General features: G+C 37.3%; 1 protein-coding gene across 1 annotated transcript in view; it reads right to left on the bottom strand.

The window, feature by feature from the left end:
- The window catches only part of SPAG16 (sperm associated antigen 16), a 947,698-nt gene that overhangs the window by 304,148 nt on the left and 626,984 nt on the right, over positions 1-16,566 (bottom strand). The window contains exon 14 of the mRNA XM_032402814.1: positions 845-910. Coding sequence (XP_032258705.1) covers positions 845-910 — 66 coding nt within the window. The remainder of the gene's footprint in view (positions 1-844; positions 911-16,566) is intronic.

A 16,566-nucleotide genomic window follows, 5' to 3' on the forward strand; every position in this document is an offset into this window, starting at 1 on the left:
ATTTTGACAATGCTGTCATTTTGAAGTTAGAGGTAGGTAATCTATCAGATTAATTTTTTAACTAATTGGGAAAGAAGAGGGGTATGGAATTAAGATTCACACTCTACTGCGAATTTAGAGACAAATTAAAATGTTAGCTATAATTAAATCATAGAGTTTGAAAGGACTTGAGAGGTCATCTATCAGTCAAATAGCTTTCATCTGAGAAAGAACAAACTTAAATCATCCTTCCATGAGTATTATCTGTACTGTTTTAAAGACAACCTCAATTAGCTTAGCGACTCAAAGCAGTGTTTAATAGTCTTCATAGTTGGTGCAATCATCCTGATATCTGAATACCTCAAGCTGTGGATAAACACTTCTGCTATGTCATCAGTTTATTTGGAAAAAGATATATTTGAAACCTTTCAATGAGTAATTGAAAAGCTGTCAAATCAAGGTTGCTCTGTTTTAACCTGAAGAAAGTCTATTTTTCTTTGATGGCTTTTTTATTCTTGGGTTTCCTTTCAAGCATTTTCATTATTTTTATGATTCTACATTAATATTTACAAGTTTATATCCCACTTACTTTCTTGAGCCTGCATTAGACAAGCCTGCTTTTAAAAATGTGTTTAAGTGGAGTTAAAGATAGAATTCCTCATTGTTCCTACCACTGTATATTGTGTGTGTTTTTTAAACTTCTACAACCCAAACTATATATATATTTTTTCCATTGTCATAATTAATTCCAGAATTTGTTCTCCTTGCCCTGTTAACTTACCATTTTCTCCTGGTACTTTGTTTCAATAAAATTAACTTGTATATATGAAATATTAAAAGTATTTATTGGGAGAACTGAACTCACCCTAGGAGTGAAGGTGGCATCATTGATAGAATGCATGTGACCATAAAGTGACTGCTCACAGTTACCCTGGGAAGACAAAGCAGAAATAAAATCAAATAAATGCCATTCAGTGTGTGAAAGAAATCAAAAGGTAATTAATTTTATTTGTTTTAAAGTATTGCATTAAGTTTCCTTATACCAAGACAGTGTTCCTCTCAACTTTTCTTCCTCAGGGATTTCTCCCCAACCCTGGCAGATATCTTAGCCTCCATGTAGACTAGGTTGGAAGTATGACAGAGTTAATACCCCTTCCTCCATATATCTTGACAAATGTGGGATGGGAATTAGTGATTAATGCCTGAAACTTTGATCCTTTAGAGCTGAGCTGTCCAATCGAGTAGTCACTAGCCAGCCATTTATATGACTATTTACACTTAAATTAATTAAAATTAAATAAAATTAAAAACTCAATTCCTCAGTCATACTAGCCATATTCCAGGTGGCTATTATAGCAGACAATGTGGACATAGAACATTTCCATCATCAAGAAAGTCCTATTTGACAGTGCTGTTTAAAGGAATGCTTCTAAGACTGTGTGTTCTACAATTATTCATCAGAGAATCCTCAGCAGGATTTAGCCTTAGTTGCCCACAGGGTAACTGGATCAAGAATGTATCCTTTATTGGGTCTTGCTCTCTTCTTTAGCTCACTCCTTGCTTCTTCACTTCTACTTCCTGGGATAGCAACCAAATAAACTGCTTATACCACCCCCCCAAAAAAAGTATTGCTTTAGTCCAATAATAAAGTTAATACAGTCTCATGATTGAAAATACTAGCTTTTGCTATCAGCTACCACTCAGAATCAGTTAAGGCTATGTTCATAAGTGTGTCATTAGTGCTTGTCTGTGCACTGGAACTCTAGTATCCTCACTTTTACACTATTGAGCTGGTGGTGAAATTTCACTATATGACTCTGTCTTGCAATTAGCATAGTTTTCAAGCCATGGGGCCAAGTAGTGAAGCCCTTATAGAGGGTGCTTATTTTCAGCACATCATTGCCATTACTACTGGGGATGTGGGGTTCTTTTTTTGTTTGTTTTAGATTATGAGATCATGTTTTAATTCCTGAGTTTCCACAGTTTGGCATTAATATCATTATATGTATAAAAATGTTATAAAACACTTTTAACACAAACTAAGCATTTGTTTTATGAAAACTATATTTCACATCTACCCATTCCGGTCATCTTTTCCAAATAATAATTAAAATTAAAATTAACTACAAAAATTTCCAAACTTCAGTTTAAATTATTTCAAGCAAATTGGGCTCATAACACATTACACAGGGGCTTTAAATGTGGGGAGTTTTCATTTTGACACCAATGTTCAAAGGGCATTCTTAATTATCTTAGGGAAATAACACAAATTTTGTAGAAGAACCAGAGTTGTATCTGGATGTAGATTCTTGTTATGGGTTAAAATTCAGATTTAATTCAACAGTGTATTCATTCAACAAATATTTTTGAGCAATTAATCTATGTCAGGCACAATTCTAGGTGCTTAGGATCTGTCAGTGAATAAAACAAAGAACTGTGTCTTCATCAACCTTACTTTATAAGGGGAGAGGGTGGAAATAGATACTTTAGAAAGGTATAAAGTGTGTTAGAAGATCCTAGGTATTGTGAAAAGAAGAAAAGTCAGACAGGATAAGGGATATTATGAGTTTTGGGATTGAGGGGCTAAGGGCAAACCAAATTATCAAGTAGAATGATATGGTTTGACCACACACAAAAAGTAAGGTTTGAACAAGGATTGAAGCAAGCCAAGGAGACATCTGGAAAAAAAGCATTCCAGGAAGAAAGAAAAGGTAGAGCAAATGTCTCAAAGATAGGCGTTTACCTGGTGTGTTTCTGCAATAGCAAGGAAACCAATGTGGATGGAGAGAAGTAAATCAGAAGTAGAGTAGGCTTGCTAAAAGGCTCCATCTACTCTGATTACTTAGTCCTAAACCATTACGGCTGGAGGAAAGATTGCATAAAAGATTACAAAATGAGATCGGAAAGATAGAGTATCATCAGCATGTCTCCTCATTGTTATAGGACATTCATGGAATAGTTTGGAACTAAGCAAAGTTGGAAAGGTTTTATAACTAAGCTCTATTGAGTCCTCACTATTGCCATTGTGTTCAGCAAGTTAAATTTCAAATATTTATTTACAGAATTAATGCATGCTGTTAATCCCTTTTCACAGAATGCAAAATTTCCCCACAGGAATTTAAATTTCACAAAAATATGTTGAAATACTTTGGCACTCTTTCAGGATCTCCCCTACCCATGTTATGCTGGTTCACTATCTTGACACTGCTACAACTTTAAACCAGTTATGCTGAGAACTTCAAATCCTCTAAATTACCAAAGTAGAAATAAATTACTTACAAAGCCAAAAAGGCAAAGTGTAAGATGTTACAAGCTTTCATATATTATCTTAGGAACTTTTATAGTTAATTTTCTTTTAGAATTAATATCATATATAGTTGTATAATATTACACCTGCATAGTGAGTGTTAATATTTAAAATATATATATTTAAATTAGTGAAATGTTTTTTGCATTATAAAAGTTTTACATTTGGTGCTCTTCTAATGTGAGAATCTCTAAACTCTTTGATTAATTGTTAGGGAAAATGGAGTTTTCTGATTCAAATCCTGAATGCCAAGTTTTAATTCAAAGTGGAATCTCTAAGGCACTCTTGAAAAGCCCTGGAAATATGGGGCTATAATGGAAATGCTGACGGACCACATTTGTGCTGCTGTAACAAAACCTGACTTGAAGATAAATGTTTCATGAATTAAGAAAGTTAAAAAAAGCTTTTCTATCCAGCTTTGTTCCCAAGATAAAAGTGAACCTACTCTTTTTGTGGTACAGGGCATATGTGGGTTACTAATATTCTAGTCTGCAAACAGCCTTAATCAAAAGCAATACCCAAACCAGGATGTTAAAATTTGGAATATCTTCTTTGATGAATTCTTGTCAGGATTGTTTTCTTCCAAAGAAGTGGAAAAAAAAATGTAAAAGAGGGAAGAGTCTTATGAGAAAAAAAACCCATGTGACCCAATATGTCATTGCTCCAGTATTTGATTCTCTCAGAAAAGCTATGTGCAGTGATGACTGCTATCACTGGCCCTGGGAATAGAAACGTCTGGGACTTAATTCTTGGATCTGCTACCTGATAGCTGTGTGACCTTAAACAAATTGCTTCACTTCACTGTGTGTCAATTGCCTCATTTAATTCTCAAAACAAACCTAGAGGTTAAATACCATTACTCAGGTAATACATCATTACTCAGGTAATGATATTTAACCTCTAGGTTTGTTTTGAGAATTAAATTGGAAGATGCATGTGAAATGTTGGTGGAGTGCCTAAGCACAAAGTAAGAGCTTAACAAATATTAGCTCTTAACCTGCAACATAAACCACTGAAATGCTGATGACTTCCAAACCATTTCTGCCCTTAGCTCTCTTTCCTTAAAGACCCCAGTAAAGAGTAGTAGAGGCATTGGTGCTGCTTTTTCTACTTGTCCCTCGGATTCACTCCCTATGTGGCACTGCCCTGAGTCTGTGCCCTGCTTTCTACCAGCCACATCACTGGGGGCACTCAAGCCCTCCGGCGTCTGGTTGGATTCAGCCAGAGGGAAGCACCAGCAGGATATGAAAAAGCAGAAAGATACAGAGGGCAGATAAATGACTACCTTAGGTCCCTTCCTGTTCAGCTGTGATTTTGTCAGTGGTCCTGTTTTCTACCTAATTCCACTCATGTTATGTGGGCCCTCTCCCAAGGCTACAGCTCCACCGTATCCAGTAATGTTCTCCTTCCCTTGCCCCTTCAGGCTTCCCATTGTTGCTAGCCCTTGGGTGCTGTGTTTGTTCCCTTAACACCATTCACATCTCTGTAAACATTCAACCTGGGTTTACTTCATGTGTCATCTGTTTCCTGCTGGTGATACGGCATGTCAGACAGAATATGCAAAAGAAGACCTTTGACTTACTACTTCTCAACTGCCTATCTTTACTCTTGCCAAGTCTTTCCCTCTAAGTAAATGGCACTACCAGTTGCTCAAACAAACAAAAAAACCTTAGGCAATAACACACCTGAGGATTACAATATTTCTCCTTCTACCCCCACCCCCACACATCCCTCATCCAGCACATCAGCTTTTTCTTCAACATAAAGCCCTACTATGCCCACCTCTGTCCCTTTTTTACCATTACTACTCTGTGCAGGAAATCAGCCATCATACTGAGCCCAAAGACAGCAGGAGCATCCTTATTGGTCTCCTTGCTTCTACTCTCACCCAACTCCCCATCTATTCCTCTCACAGCAAGTAGAGTGATCAATAAAACCTGGATCAGATCATGCCATGCTCCTGGTAACAGCCACCTGAACAATTACCATTATACTCAGAATAAATTCCAAACTCTTTACTTTGTTCCAAAGGCTCCATACTGTTTGGCTCCTGTCTGCCTATCTGACCTCATCCTTTACCATTCTTCCTTCTCATGCACTGTGCTTCATGAATATATTCATGTTTCTGCATGGTCAGGGCTTTCTGAGCAAACAGTACTACATCTGGATTAAAGGATGATTGAATAACAATCCAACCGTAAAGACAGAGATCTCTGGAGAGATTTAGGTGCATCTCTCTCTGAGGTATTCATTTACATTTCAGGGGTTGCAAGCCTAGAGGCTTATCTCTTCTCTTCCCAGAGAGCATTTGTTTACATTTCCAACAAAGATTTCTCCCTCTCCCCTCTTCCCATCACCTTGCCTCTTTGGAGGGGCACAAGGGCTCTGACTTTCATAATTTGGGGCTTCCTTTTCATGACACATGACCTCACCGTACCTGTGGGGTACACCTGGCTCTCGCAGCTTCCCCCCATGGGGAATGCGGAAATGGCAAATCAACATAAGCTGCTCAGTGAGTAAATAAATGGTCTGATCACTGATCCAGAAACCTCCTGTTTCCTGTCAGGATAAATAAATAAGTAAAGATAGTCACAAAAACAACACTATCATATTAGCCTTCCTCTTCTTCTAATAGGCCTAGGATGTTCCTGCCTTTGAACGTCCTGTTTTCTCTACCTTGGATGTTTTCACGTAGCTAAATATATGTCCTTGTCCTTCTTCCCATGCTGCTTTCAACTCAAACACAACATTTTCAGTGATGTCTGATATCTAATATTTCTGCCTCCTCTCCTGTATTTTCTCCTATAGTAGCAGAAACTTTTATAAAATCCCTTTCCTTTTTCTCTTGGGCACTCAGTCAGACTTGAGGTCAGGTGTGACAATGTGACTGAGTTCTGTCCAGTGTGACGTGTGCAATCATGCAATAAGTCGCCTGTAGGCCTGGCCCTTAAAATATCCCACACAATCCTGTAAGCTCTTTATTTTTATCTGCTTGCAGACTATACACAGAAGTGTTCTGGAAGATGGAAAAACACAAATGGAACTAGCCTGAGTTTCTGAACTACCATAAGGAGAAAAGCCACCAATCAGGACTTTCCAACTAGACATTCCATCAGTGAGAATTAAGCTTCCAATGTGTTAAGCCCCTGAATTCTGGGGCTTAACTGGGCTTCCCACAGGTGTTTGTACCCAGCGAATAGGCCACCCTGTTTTATTTTTTTCATGTCACTCATCATGAACTAAAATCATTTAAGAATTTGTTTCCTTGTTTATTGTTAGTTTCTTCCCACTAGAATATAATTCCACAAGAGAAACTTGTTTGAAATTTATTTGTCTTGCCCACCAGTCTTATTATCCCCAAAGCCCAAGACAGCTGTGGTAGGATTTGATAAACAGTTGTTAAGTAAAAAAGTAAACAGTTACAGAGTGATCACAACTGAAAATTGGAAAAAATCTACCCTCACCAGATACCTCATTTTTGGTTAAATAGCTTGGTCTTCTTCCCAATATTTATTTTCATTTTGATTAGTCATGCCATATAATGTGCACAGTCTTATTTTTCTCAACTCCTTTCCCACAACAAGGTTCTAACCCAGTAGCATATTTACCCATTGACTCTGTCATTGTCTCTAAACAAGTACATGGAAATAGTTGATGACTCCTGGGGAAGGAGGCAGCTTTACACTGATTCAGTGTTTATTATGTAACTAAAGCCTTGTGCTAAGTGCTTTATTTATTATTACATTTAATCCTCAGTAACTGTCATATCTCTCATTTATATAAACACCACACTAAGTACTTTGCACAGAGTAACTCTTTTAATCTGTACCGTATGAAACTAGTAATATATTAAATTCCCATTTATAGTTGGAGAAATTTGTGTAAAGGATTAGCATAATGTCTACACAAATAAGAGATATTACCAATTGTAGATTAATTTGTAGTCTTTTCTATTTCTTCTATTTATATTTTGTTGGCCACTGAGAATTTAAAAAAAAAAAAAATCACCATTTTCCTAGGAAAAGACTCATCGTCATGGTAACAAACACCAGAACTAGTTTTAAACTTGTCCAATCAATTAGTAACAGTTCCATAGCCCTGCTTACAAGTAAACAACCAGAACTGGTTTTAAAACTGTCTAATTAATCAATGACAACTAACTTCTGTGAACACTTCTTGAAAAGCCAAATAGCATCAGACTCATGATTTGGAAATTCAGCCAACTGGCCAAAGATTCACTACAGTGCACTTGTTCCTAAAGCTCATATTAACATTCTTCTACCTCGATAACAGACAAAAAGTAAGTCTTTATAACCAACACAAACCACTCTTCTAAGACTGACCTAACCCACTCCTACTTCTGTAACCAACTTTCCAAAATAAACTCTCCACAAAAACTGGATATAAAATCAGCAATTGGATCTGCTCAATTAGCATAACTCTTTTTCACTGAAGTATATGATAAATTCAGTTTTTATTTATTTATTTTTTTTGTTTTCAGATATTGACTGGTGGTCTCATCCTTTGACACCACAGAGAGGACTAAGGGTGTTTAGTTGGCTGGGGCCACCATAACAAAGTACCATAGACTGGTGGCTTAAACAACAAAAATGTATTTTCTCACTGTTTTGGAGGCTAGAATATAAGATCAAGGTATTGGCAGGTTAGTTTCTTTCTGAGGCCTTGCCCTGACTTGTAGAAGGCCATCTTCTCCCTATATCTTCACATGGTCTTACCTCTGTGTGTATCTGTGCTCTAGTCTGCTCTTCTTATAAGACCATCAGTCAGATTGGAATAGGGCCCATCCCAATGACCTCATTTAACCTTAGTTACCTCTTTAAAGACCCCATTTCCCAATACAGTCACATTTTGAAGTACTAGAGTTAGGACTTCAACATATAAATTTGAAAGGACACAATTTAGCCCAAACCAAAGGGTCAGAGATATCTTTATCTTAATATTCATAAAATATCTTAGGAGTGCAATAGCTATTGGGACATTAGCTGGTTGCAAAAGTCAAACTGTGAGATTATTTTATAGTATTTATTATATTGTATATAGAATTTACATATATTGCATCAATGTACTTTGAGCTAATATGCAATTTGAAAATGAAAAGTTGAATTTTATGTCATGTTTGAGCATATATCTAAGCAGATGAATATTATGCATGCATATAATATAATGGTTAAGAGCCCAGGGTCTGGAGTGACACTGCTTGGATGTGAATTTGGGCTTTGCCACTTAATATGTCCTTGGAACACTGTGAGCCTCAGTTTTTCATCTGTAAAATAGAAATAATATGAGTATCTACATGATGGTGCCATTGTGAGGACTGAAGTTAATTCATGTAAAATGCTTACATTGCTGCCTGGGACATAGCCAAGTGCTCAGTGAATGATAATTATTACATAGTAACAATATGCAGATTACAAATTCTGTGATAGCAGAGATGACATCTATTATCTTCATCACTTCATAATGTTAACTACAGAGATGAGTTGGCTCATAAGAGGTATACAATAAATATTTTTGAAATAGTTTACACACACACACATACACACACACACGGGCCATTTCCAGGCAAGTTACTAAGCAGGTTTGATAAGTTTTCCCTTCACCAACTTTTCTTTCCTTCACCACATTACCTCCACCTTTTCAAGGCAATTCAGATGAAAGGGTTAACCTCTCACGATTTTTGACTTTATGAAAGAACCCTTATGGAGAAGAACTCTAGGAAGTGGAGCCCTCATCACTGAATTTCACACTCATTTGACAGTTGCACAGGATAAAGTTTTATGTACGTTTTTTCCTGCCCATAGCACCCTTTTTCTACTCAGCCAACTCATCAGTCCTGCTACACCCTCATGTCACAATACAGAAGCACTGTCTCCTCATAGTAGTATTCCTGTGTATATTTCTAGAAAATAATTAAAGTAAAATACCTAAAAATGTTTAAGAAAAATTACCTAAATAAAACTAACTGAAGTTAAAGAGAATTATATTGTGTAATTGTATTCTATGCATTTTTTAACACATATTTTTTTTTAAAGATTTTATTTATTTGAGAGAGTGAGAGAGAGAGCATGAGGGAGGGAGGTTCCTAGGGAGAAGCAGACTCTCTGCTGAGTAGGGAGCCTGATGCAGGACTCGATCCTGGGACTCTGGGATCATGACCTGAGCCGAAGGCAGTCGCTTAACCAACTGAGCCACCCAGGCGCCCATATTTTATGCATTTTTATTTCAAATTTTAGGACCAAGGAAAATTACTATCAAAGAAAACAAAGCAAAATATGTCCAAAGGTGAGCAGAATTAAAGTTTATACCAGCTGTGAAAAAAATATCCTCCTACTCATTACCAGCTAGATGTAGCTATTTCTATTATAGCTACTACCTTAGTTATCAAGTTTAAAAATTAATGTCCAAGAATTTTATAAAGATCCTTTTTTAATTGAACAGGGTCAAACATTTAATATAATAATTTATATAACATTCACATTTTCTGCAAATCTTTTTTTTTTTTTTTACCTTTTTTTTCTCCTTTAATAAACACATTGGGTCATATAGAGTTGTCATTTTTTTATATGTTCAAATGGTAAAATATCATTTCGTACACAATTTCATGTGGCTCAATTTAATACATAGTAAAATTATTAATAAATTTTCTAGTTATTTCTAATTCACATCTGCAAATCTCTTTTTAATAACTGTGAAACCAAAGAAATTTAACCTTATAGGTTTACAAATTGTTAAAGAAAAACATACTCCATTATTATTACTGAAACAATCTCACGGGCATATAAATTGGAAACAGAATAATCATTAACAACGACCTGGTTTTTGTTATTTCATATAAATAACTAACCATGTCTGTGAAAGATTGATTGCAGCTTTTAAAATGTTTGCTGAATCCATGTGTAATTAAGATGAGTTAAATATGCAAATCAAGTCTAATTAGCTTCATTTATTAATGTTAAGTTTGCCTTGTCTCTACATAATTTCTGCTGTGGATTTTTTTTTTAGTACATAGTATTTTTGATTTCTTTGTTCTAGATTGAATTGCTGAAGAAACAAGCTTTTTTTTCTAGAAGGAGAAAAAGCTTTCACATGGAGTTTTGTCTGAGTGCCATTTAGAAGCAAGGGTTTGAAAAAATGTTCCCACTAGCATGAAAACTGAGTAAATTTTTATTGTATGTATTTCCAACCACTTTCCTTTAGACTGTATTTAATTATTCCATTTCATCAAAGCAGCAAACCCTCTGGGAATTTCTTTTGATGAAAATGAGCTTTTGTCACAATATGTCCATCACAGTGATTAAGTAGAACAGAGACTGGGTAGAACAGGAGGCATCAAATGAACCAAAGTTGTCTGTAGAAATACCTTTCCCTTGACAAAATATCTAAATTTTCCTGCATTAATAAAACAAACCTCTGTATGTAAAACCACCAGCCTCGTGTAGTTTTCATGTGGAAAACATTTAAGTCGGGTGTTTACAGGAAACATAGTTATTGCAAACAAGGCAGAGTTGAGACCCGCTGTGTTGGGCAACAACGCAAGGAACAACAAAGTGGAACAAGTATTAAAGACAATGATGAATATGGGATGATGTCCTGAAGACAGAAGACGTGACAAGAAAGAGCAAAGGGCAAATGTAGGGAGATTACTGAGCAGAGGCAGTGGAACCACAGTCTGAAAAGAGAAGAACTGAAGTTATATGAAGAGTCAACCTAGCAGGACCTTGGAAGTCAGGGGACATGGAGAAGGGAAGAAAAGTAACAGAGAAGGATGTGAAAGATCTTGCAATGAAGAGAACTACTTCAGAAAACACAAGGTTGAGTGGACTTCTTAGGTGAGGAGATTGTTTCATTGTTTTTTTTTTTTTTTTTTTTAAAGATTTTATTTATTTATTCATAAGAGACAGAGAGAGAGAGAGGCAGAGGGAGAAGCAGGCTCCCCGCTGAGCAGGGAGCCCGATGCGGGACTCGATCCCAGGAGTCTGGGATCATGACCTGAGCCGAAGGCAGACACTTAACCATCTGAGCCACCCAGGCGCCCGAGATTGTTTCATTGTTAAGAGTGGACTCAGGAATAGACACGGATGAACTGGATAAATTCAAGTGGCAAGAGCCAAAATGGAAGGTCAAGTGGAAAGTTTTACCAGGTCCAGTTGCAGGACACTGCAAAAGGTGTCAAAGCCCAGAGCAAGGGGCAAGAGAAACCAGGAGGAAAGCCAAAAATCAGAGCCAGAAGTAAGTAATCCAGCCAGGATGTTGAAACTAAGGGTGCAGAATAATTAAAAGAGGGCCCTGACCTCAAGAAACCTGATGCAGAGCCAGGGGGAAATGGTCAGAAGCGTACTTCCATAGTGGTACAACTTTCTTGAGTTCTAGTGACTTCAGGCTGAGATGATCACACTTGCCCTACCTCCTTCTCGCATCCCTTCTTTAATGCTGCCCTCCTAAGGATAAAGAAATAAAATGAGTGGGAGAGAAAACACAATAAAAAATATTGAGATTTGAAGCAAATTTAAGAGGTAGGCTGAAAATCCTGTAGGTCCTGGTGTAAAGAGGTTGTATTAGTTTCCTAGAGCTGGCATAACAAAGTACCACATGGGGTGGCTTAAAACAAATTTATTCTGTCACAGCTCTGGAGGCTAGAAGTCTGAGACAAAAGTGTCATCAGTGCTGGCTCCTTTTGAGGCCTCTGAGGAAGAACACATTCTGTCTATGCCTGTCTCTCTGTTTATGGTGATGGCTGGAAATCCTTGACATTTCTTGGCTTGCAGATGCAGTGTTCCAACCTCTGCCTCCATGTTCACATGGCATTGCCATCTGTGCTTCCGTCTTGTTATAAGGACACCCCCACCCTACTCCAGTATGACCTTATCCTAAACCCTTACATCTGCAAAGACTCTATTTACATTCCAGTACCATTCACAAGTACTGGGGGTGAGGACTGGAACATATCTTTTGGGGGGACACAATTTAACCAAAAACAAGTGGTTTGCTATTACTTAAAAGTTAATTGAAGGATTTAATGCAGTATGCAGCTTAGAGTCTTGGTGTGATCCTACTCCTGGGAGGATCTGACTTCTGAAGATGTCTCAGTTGAATTGTGGTTTTCAGTGAGGGGATGGATAAAGGAGACAGTTGGTTACCCTAAATATATACATGTCCTTTAATCATTTAATTTTTATGTAAATAAATGTTTCCGTTTATTTTATATTACTTTATATTTTACATTATATTTGAAAACATTTAAGAAAATTTTCCTTATGTAGTAGTTCTCAAAAAGTGTGGTCCCAGGCCCAACATCACCTGAGAAATGGTTGGAAATGCACTTCAGACCCACTGTAACAGAGATCCTTGGGTGTGCCTAGTCACCTGTTTGTGTGTGCGTGTGTGTGGGTGTTTTCCCCCAAACCTTCCTAGTGAGTCTGATGTGAGCACCAGGTGATTCTGCTTAGAGAAACTTGCTATGATTAGGGAAGCAACTGTTAGGTGAGGGCTGGGGTACTTTGACCTAAATAATGTGTCTTGAAGAATTTTATTAACAAAGAGGACCAGTATAACACTGTTACCCTAAGTCATTCATAAAAAATTAGAATATCTTTCCTGTGGTTAGCATTCTTTTAAAAGTCTTGTTTGTTCTGTAAGACTTATTTGAGACATTTCTGGGACGAGGATCTCCTACTGGACTCTTCTATTGGTGGTTTTAAGGCTTCAAGTCTTCAGATCATTCTGCTGCCGATACTCCTCAGTCTCCCACAGTTTTGTTTACCACATGCCAGGTGCCCCATGAGTATCATATATTAAATGATGTAATTTATTTATTACAAAAAATTATCATAAATATTATTATCACCTTTTCAAGAATGAAGAAACAGAGACACCAAGAGGTTAAGTAAAATGCCCAAATTTACACAGCAAGGAGTGTCAAAAATAGATTCAAATCCAATTTGACTGATTGCAAAGCCCATATTCCTCCAACTACATACACTATTTTGTGTAATTTAGAGACCTAAATAGCCACTTAAACTAGTCAGAATTAATTTGCTTTTCTAAATTCTCTTTTCTCCTCTAAAGCAAGCACAAAAGGTGTGGTGCCAGGGTTTGGGTTAAAAAAAAAAGGCAGTATCTTTGCTCTGATCTCCAGCTCCTAGATTTTCTGAGTCTGAAGTCTGACTGCTAAAATAATGTAATTAATAAAAATAAGTAACAAAGACTATGATGTATAAGAGCCCCTACATTGTCTTTCATCTAGTCAATATAAAATGTCTTAGCTGTTTTCTTAATTTTCCCTAAGCATTGTCATTTCAACAAGGATTGCCAGATTCTAGGTGTTGCTTGAAATTTACTGAGAATTCAAACACAATGATTAAGTTTTTGCATTACTGCCTTACCTGGAATTCTAACTTTTTAACTTGGTTCATTTAAGAATTGCTATGAGTAAGGGAACATGATAACTGTAGTAAAGTTTAGCATTTTAAACATCTTGAATTCAGAACATAACAAATTATTTAAACAAAGTGATTTCCCTACCAGATTGTGAGATTATTATTGCCAAGGGCAGTGATATATAATTTGGTTAGTATTTATAGCCTTTCTATGGTGCTCTACGTATCATATGCTTAATACAATTTGCTGAATACATTAAAGAAAAAGAAAGCTAAATAGTGCCTTCTGATAGTGAGGTGGGAAATGAAGAAAAGTTAGTGACTTACTTTTTTCTCCGTAGTTAGAAGAGCTAATTTTGAAATATTTTATATTATTCTATATTACTTTCTATTTTGCTGAGATTATCTTTGCTTTCAACGATATGTGTATATTAGGCTTAAAAGGAGCAATGAAAGGGCAGAGATTTGAGGTGCCCTGAAAGATCTAAACACAGACCCCACAGGTCGCACAAAGACGGATGGATCCTCAAGCTCTAACCACTCTTCTCATCGGTTGCTGCTGTCTTCCACTATGGTAGAGAGGGCAACTGTGCCAGTAAGCCCCCACTTTATCTCGGCAAATTGAATTGAGTAAGTGAATGTATGGTTTCTGGAAATCCAAAAGATATACCTTATAAGGAAATTATTTTGATAAGGGCATACAGTTACATTTGAAAGTAATTCTATGTACATTGAAGGTACAAATTAATTACATACTTTTTTTAAAGATTTTATCTTTAAGTAATCTCTACGCCCAACGTGGAGCTTGAATTTACAACCTGGAGATCAAGAGTTGCATGCTCTACCAACTGAGCCGGCCAGGTACCCCCTAATTACATACTTAATTTTATATAGAAAAATCTGTATCTATATATCCATGTATCTATGTATATCATGTCACTACCTCAATCTGTAAAAGCTGTAAGTTTTAATAAATTTCCCAATATTATTTTCTCACATAATTATATTTCTAGTGATACCTCAAATGATCAGATTCGTTCAACTGTTTAAAGAGGGAAAAATGTAAAATGAAAATATTTGCAATTATCAGACCCACAGAGGAGGAGAAATAACTAGCAGAATAATCTTTGATCACTACACTTTTAATGCTTGTCAGACAGTTTTTGGGATGTCTGATTTGATGGAAGTGGTTTTTTTTTTTTTTTCCTCTTCTGGAAATAAGCTTCCCTGTGCCCATTTAGCCGCAGAATCACACAGATGGGTCCTAGCAGACATGCTGGGGGTATTTTGCCTTCCTGCCCCATGCAGACAGAGTCAGAGGGTATATTGGAGCCCATCTAAACAATAAGCTGTCTCTCTTAAATTGAGTTCCCTAGAAAGTGGAGCCTGATGCAAGACCTAATATTCTAATGCTTTATTTGGGAGGTACATACCCAGGGCAGCTAAGATGAGAAAACAGAGTAGCTGAGGGGCAGGCAGGATATTAGGCATTACTCTATTGTCTTCTAAGAAAGCACAGCAGGTTATACTCCCTGACATACAAGATTTCTGTGGACCAGATGTAGAAAAAAACCTATGAATAATCCATGGGATGGAAGAAGGAATAGGATTCAGTTAAACTTTGCTTCTTGGAAATCAAAGTCCCCTATATTTCTGGGGTGTTACCACTTAGGTAATTTGGCAGCCATGTAATATGCCTGATTCTCACCTTCCAGTGTGGTGTCGGAAAGTGGTCAGTGGAGTCAGTATTCTTGGTACAGGGCTAGTCAGCCTGCTTGCAGGGGGCAGGCATGGGGCCAGGGGAGTGAAGAACTCAGCACTCCCCATACAAGTGACTGAAGAGCTCTGGCTGGTGCAATCAGCAAAAATGTGTAAGATTTATTTCTGAAATAATACCTGTTTCCAAAATTCAGAATAGGGACTTAAATTGTACTTTCATGTTGAGTTCACTTCTTGGATGGATGAGACATAAAACCCAAAATCTGTGGTATAAACTCTTCCCAACACACGTTCAGAGGAAAAAAATAAAGTGTATCTGTAGAAGAATAAAGCAGACATGCAGGTAGAAACAGAGGCAAGAGAGAGAGAGCTTAATCTCAGGATCCCTGAGGCCTCTTATTCCTGGTTCCAGCCCTTTACAAGGTACAGTTGTATTCTTGCCCTTAGGTACCCAGAGACGTTTGTGACCTGTTGTTCATATTAAATAGTTTTTCTTGGGGCGCCTGGGTGGCTCAGTTGGTTAAGCATCTGCCTTCAGGTCAGGTCATGATCCCAGGGTCCTGGGATCCAGCCCCGCGTCGGGCTCCCTGCTCAGCGGGGAGTCTGCTTCTCCCTCTCCCTCTGCCTGTTGCTCTGCCTGCTTGTGCACTCTCTCTCTCTCTCGCTCTCTCTGCCAAATAAGTAAATAAATAAAATCTTTAAAAAAAATAAGTTTTTCTCTACTTGCTCAAATTTGTTCCTTTGTATATGGAATCTAATGCAATGGATGGTATATCCATACCATCAGATTATAATTCATAAATGAAATATCTTCTTGGCCTCCTTAAAGTTTGTTCTTAGGTTTCTAGATTCTAGGGATTCTAGATTCCCTCTTCTCTTCCTACACCCTCCTCCAAGGGGCCTTGGTTCATGTCCACAGCTTCTTTGCCGCATACGTATGATGCCTCTGTAACTTATGTCTCCAGCCCAGATCTCTACATTCAACTTGCTATTGATCATGGTACAACTGGATGATCCCATGACACTGACCGTATCACAAACTGAACTCATTACCTTGTGCACAAACCTCTCTAACTCATGATCTGACCGCTGTTTACTATTGAGTTTGCCCACAAAAGAACAATTAACTTATATCCCACAATCACAGTCCAAGGTATATGCTAT

Source organism: Phoca vitulina, unplaced genomic scaffold, assembly GCF_004348235.1.
Source record: "Phoca vitulina isolate PV1807 unplaced genomic scaffold, GSC_HSeal_1.0 scaffold1, whole genome shotgun sequence".
NCBI lineage: Eukaryota > Metazoa > Chordata > Mammalia > Carnivora > Phocidae > Phoca > Phoca vitulina.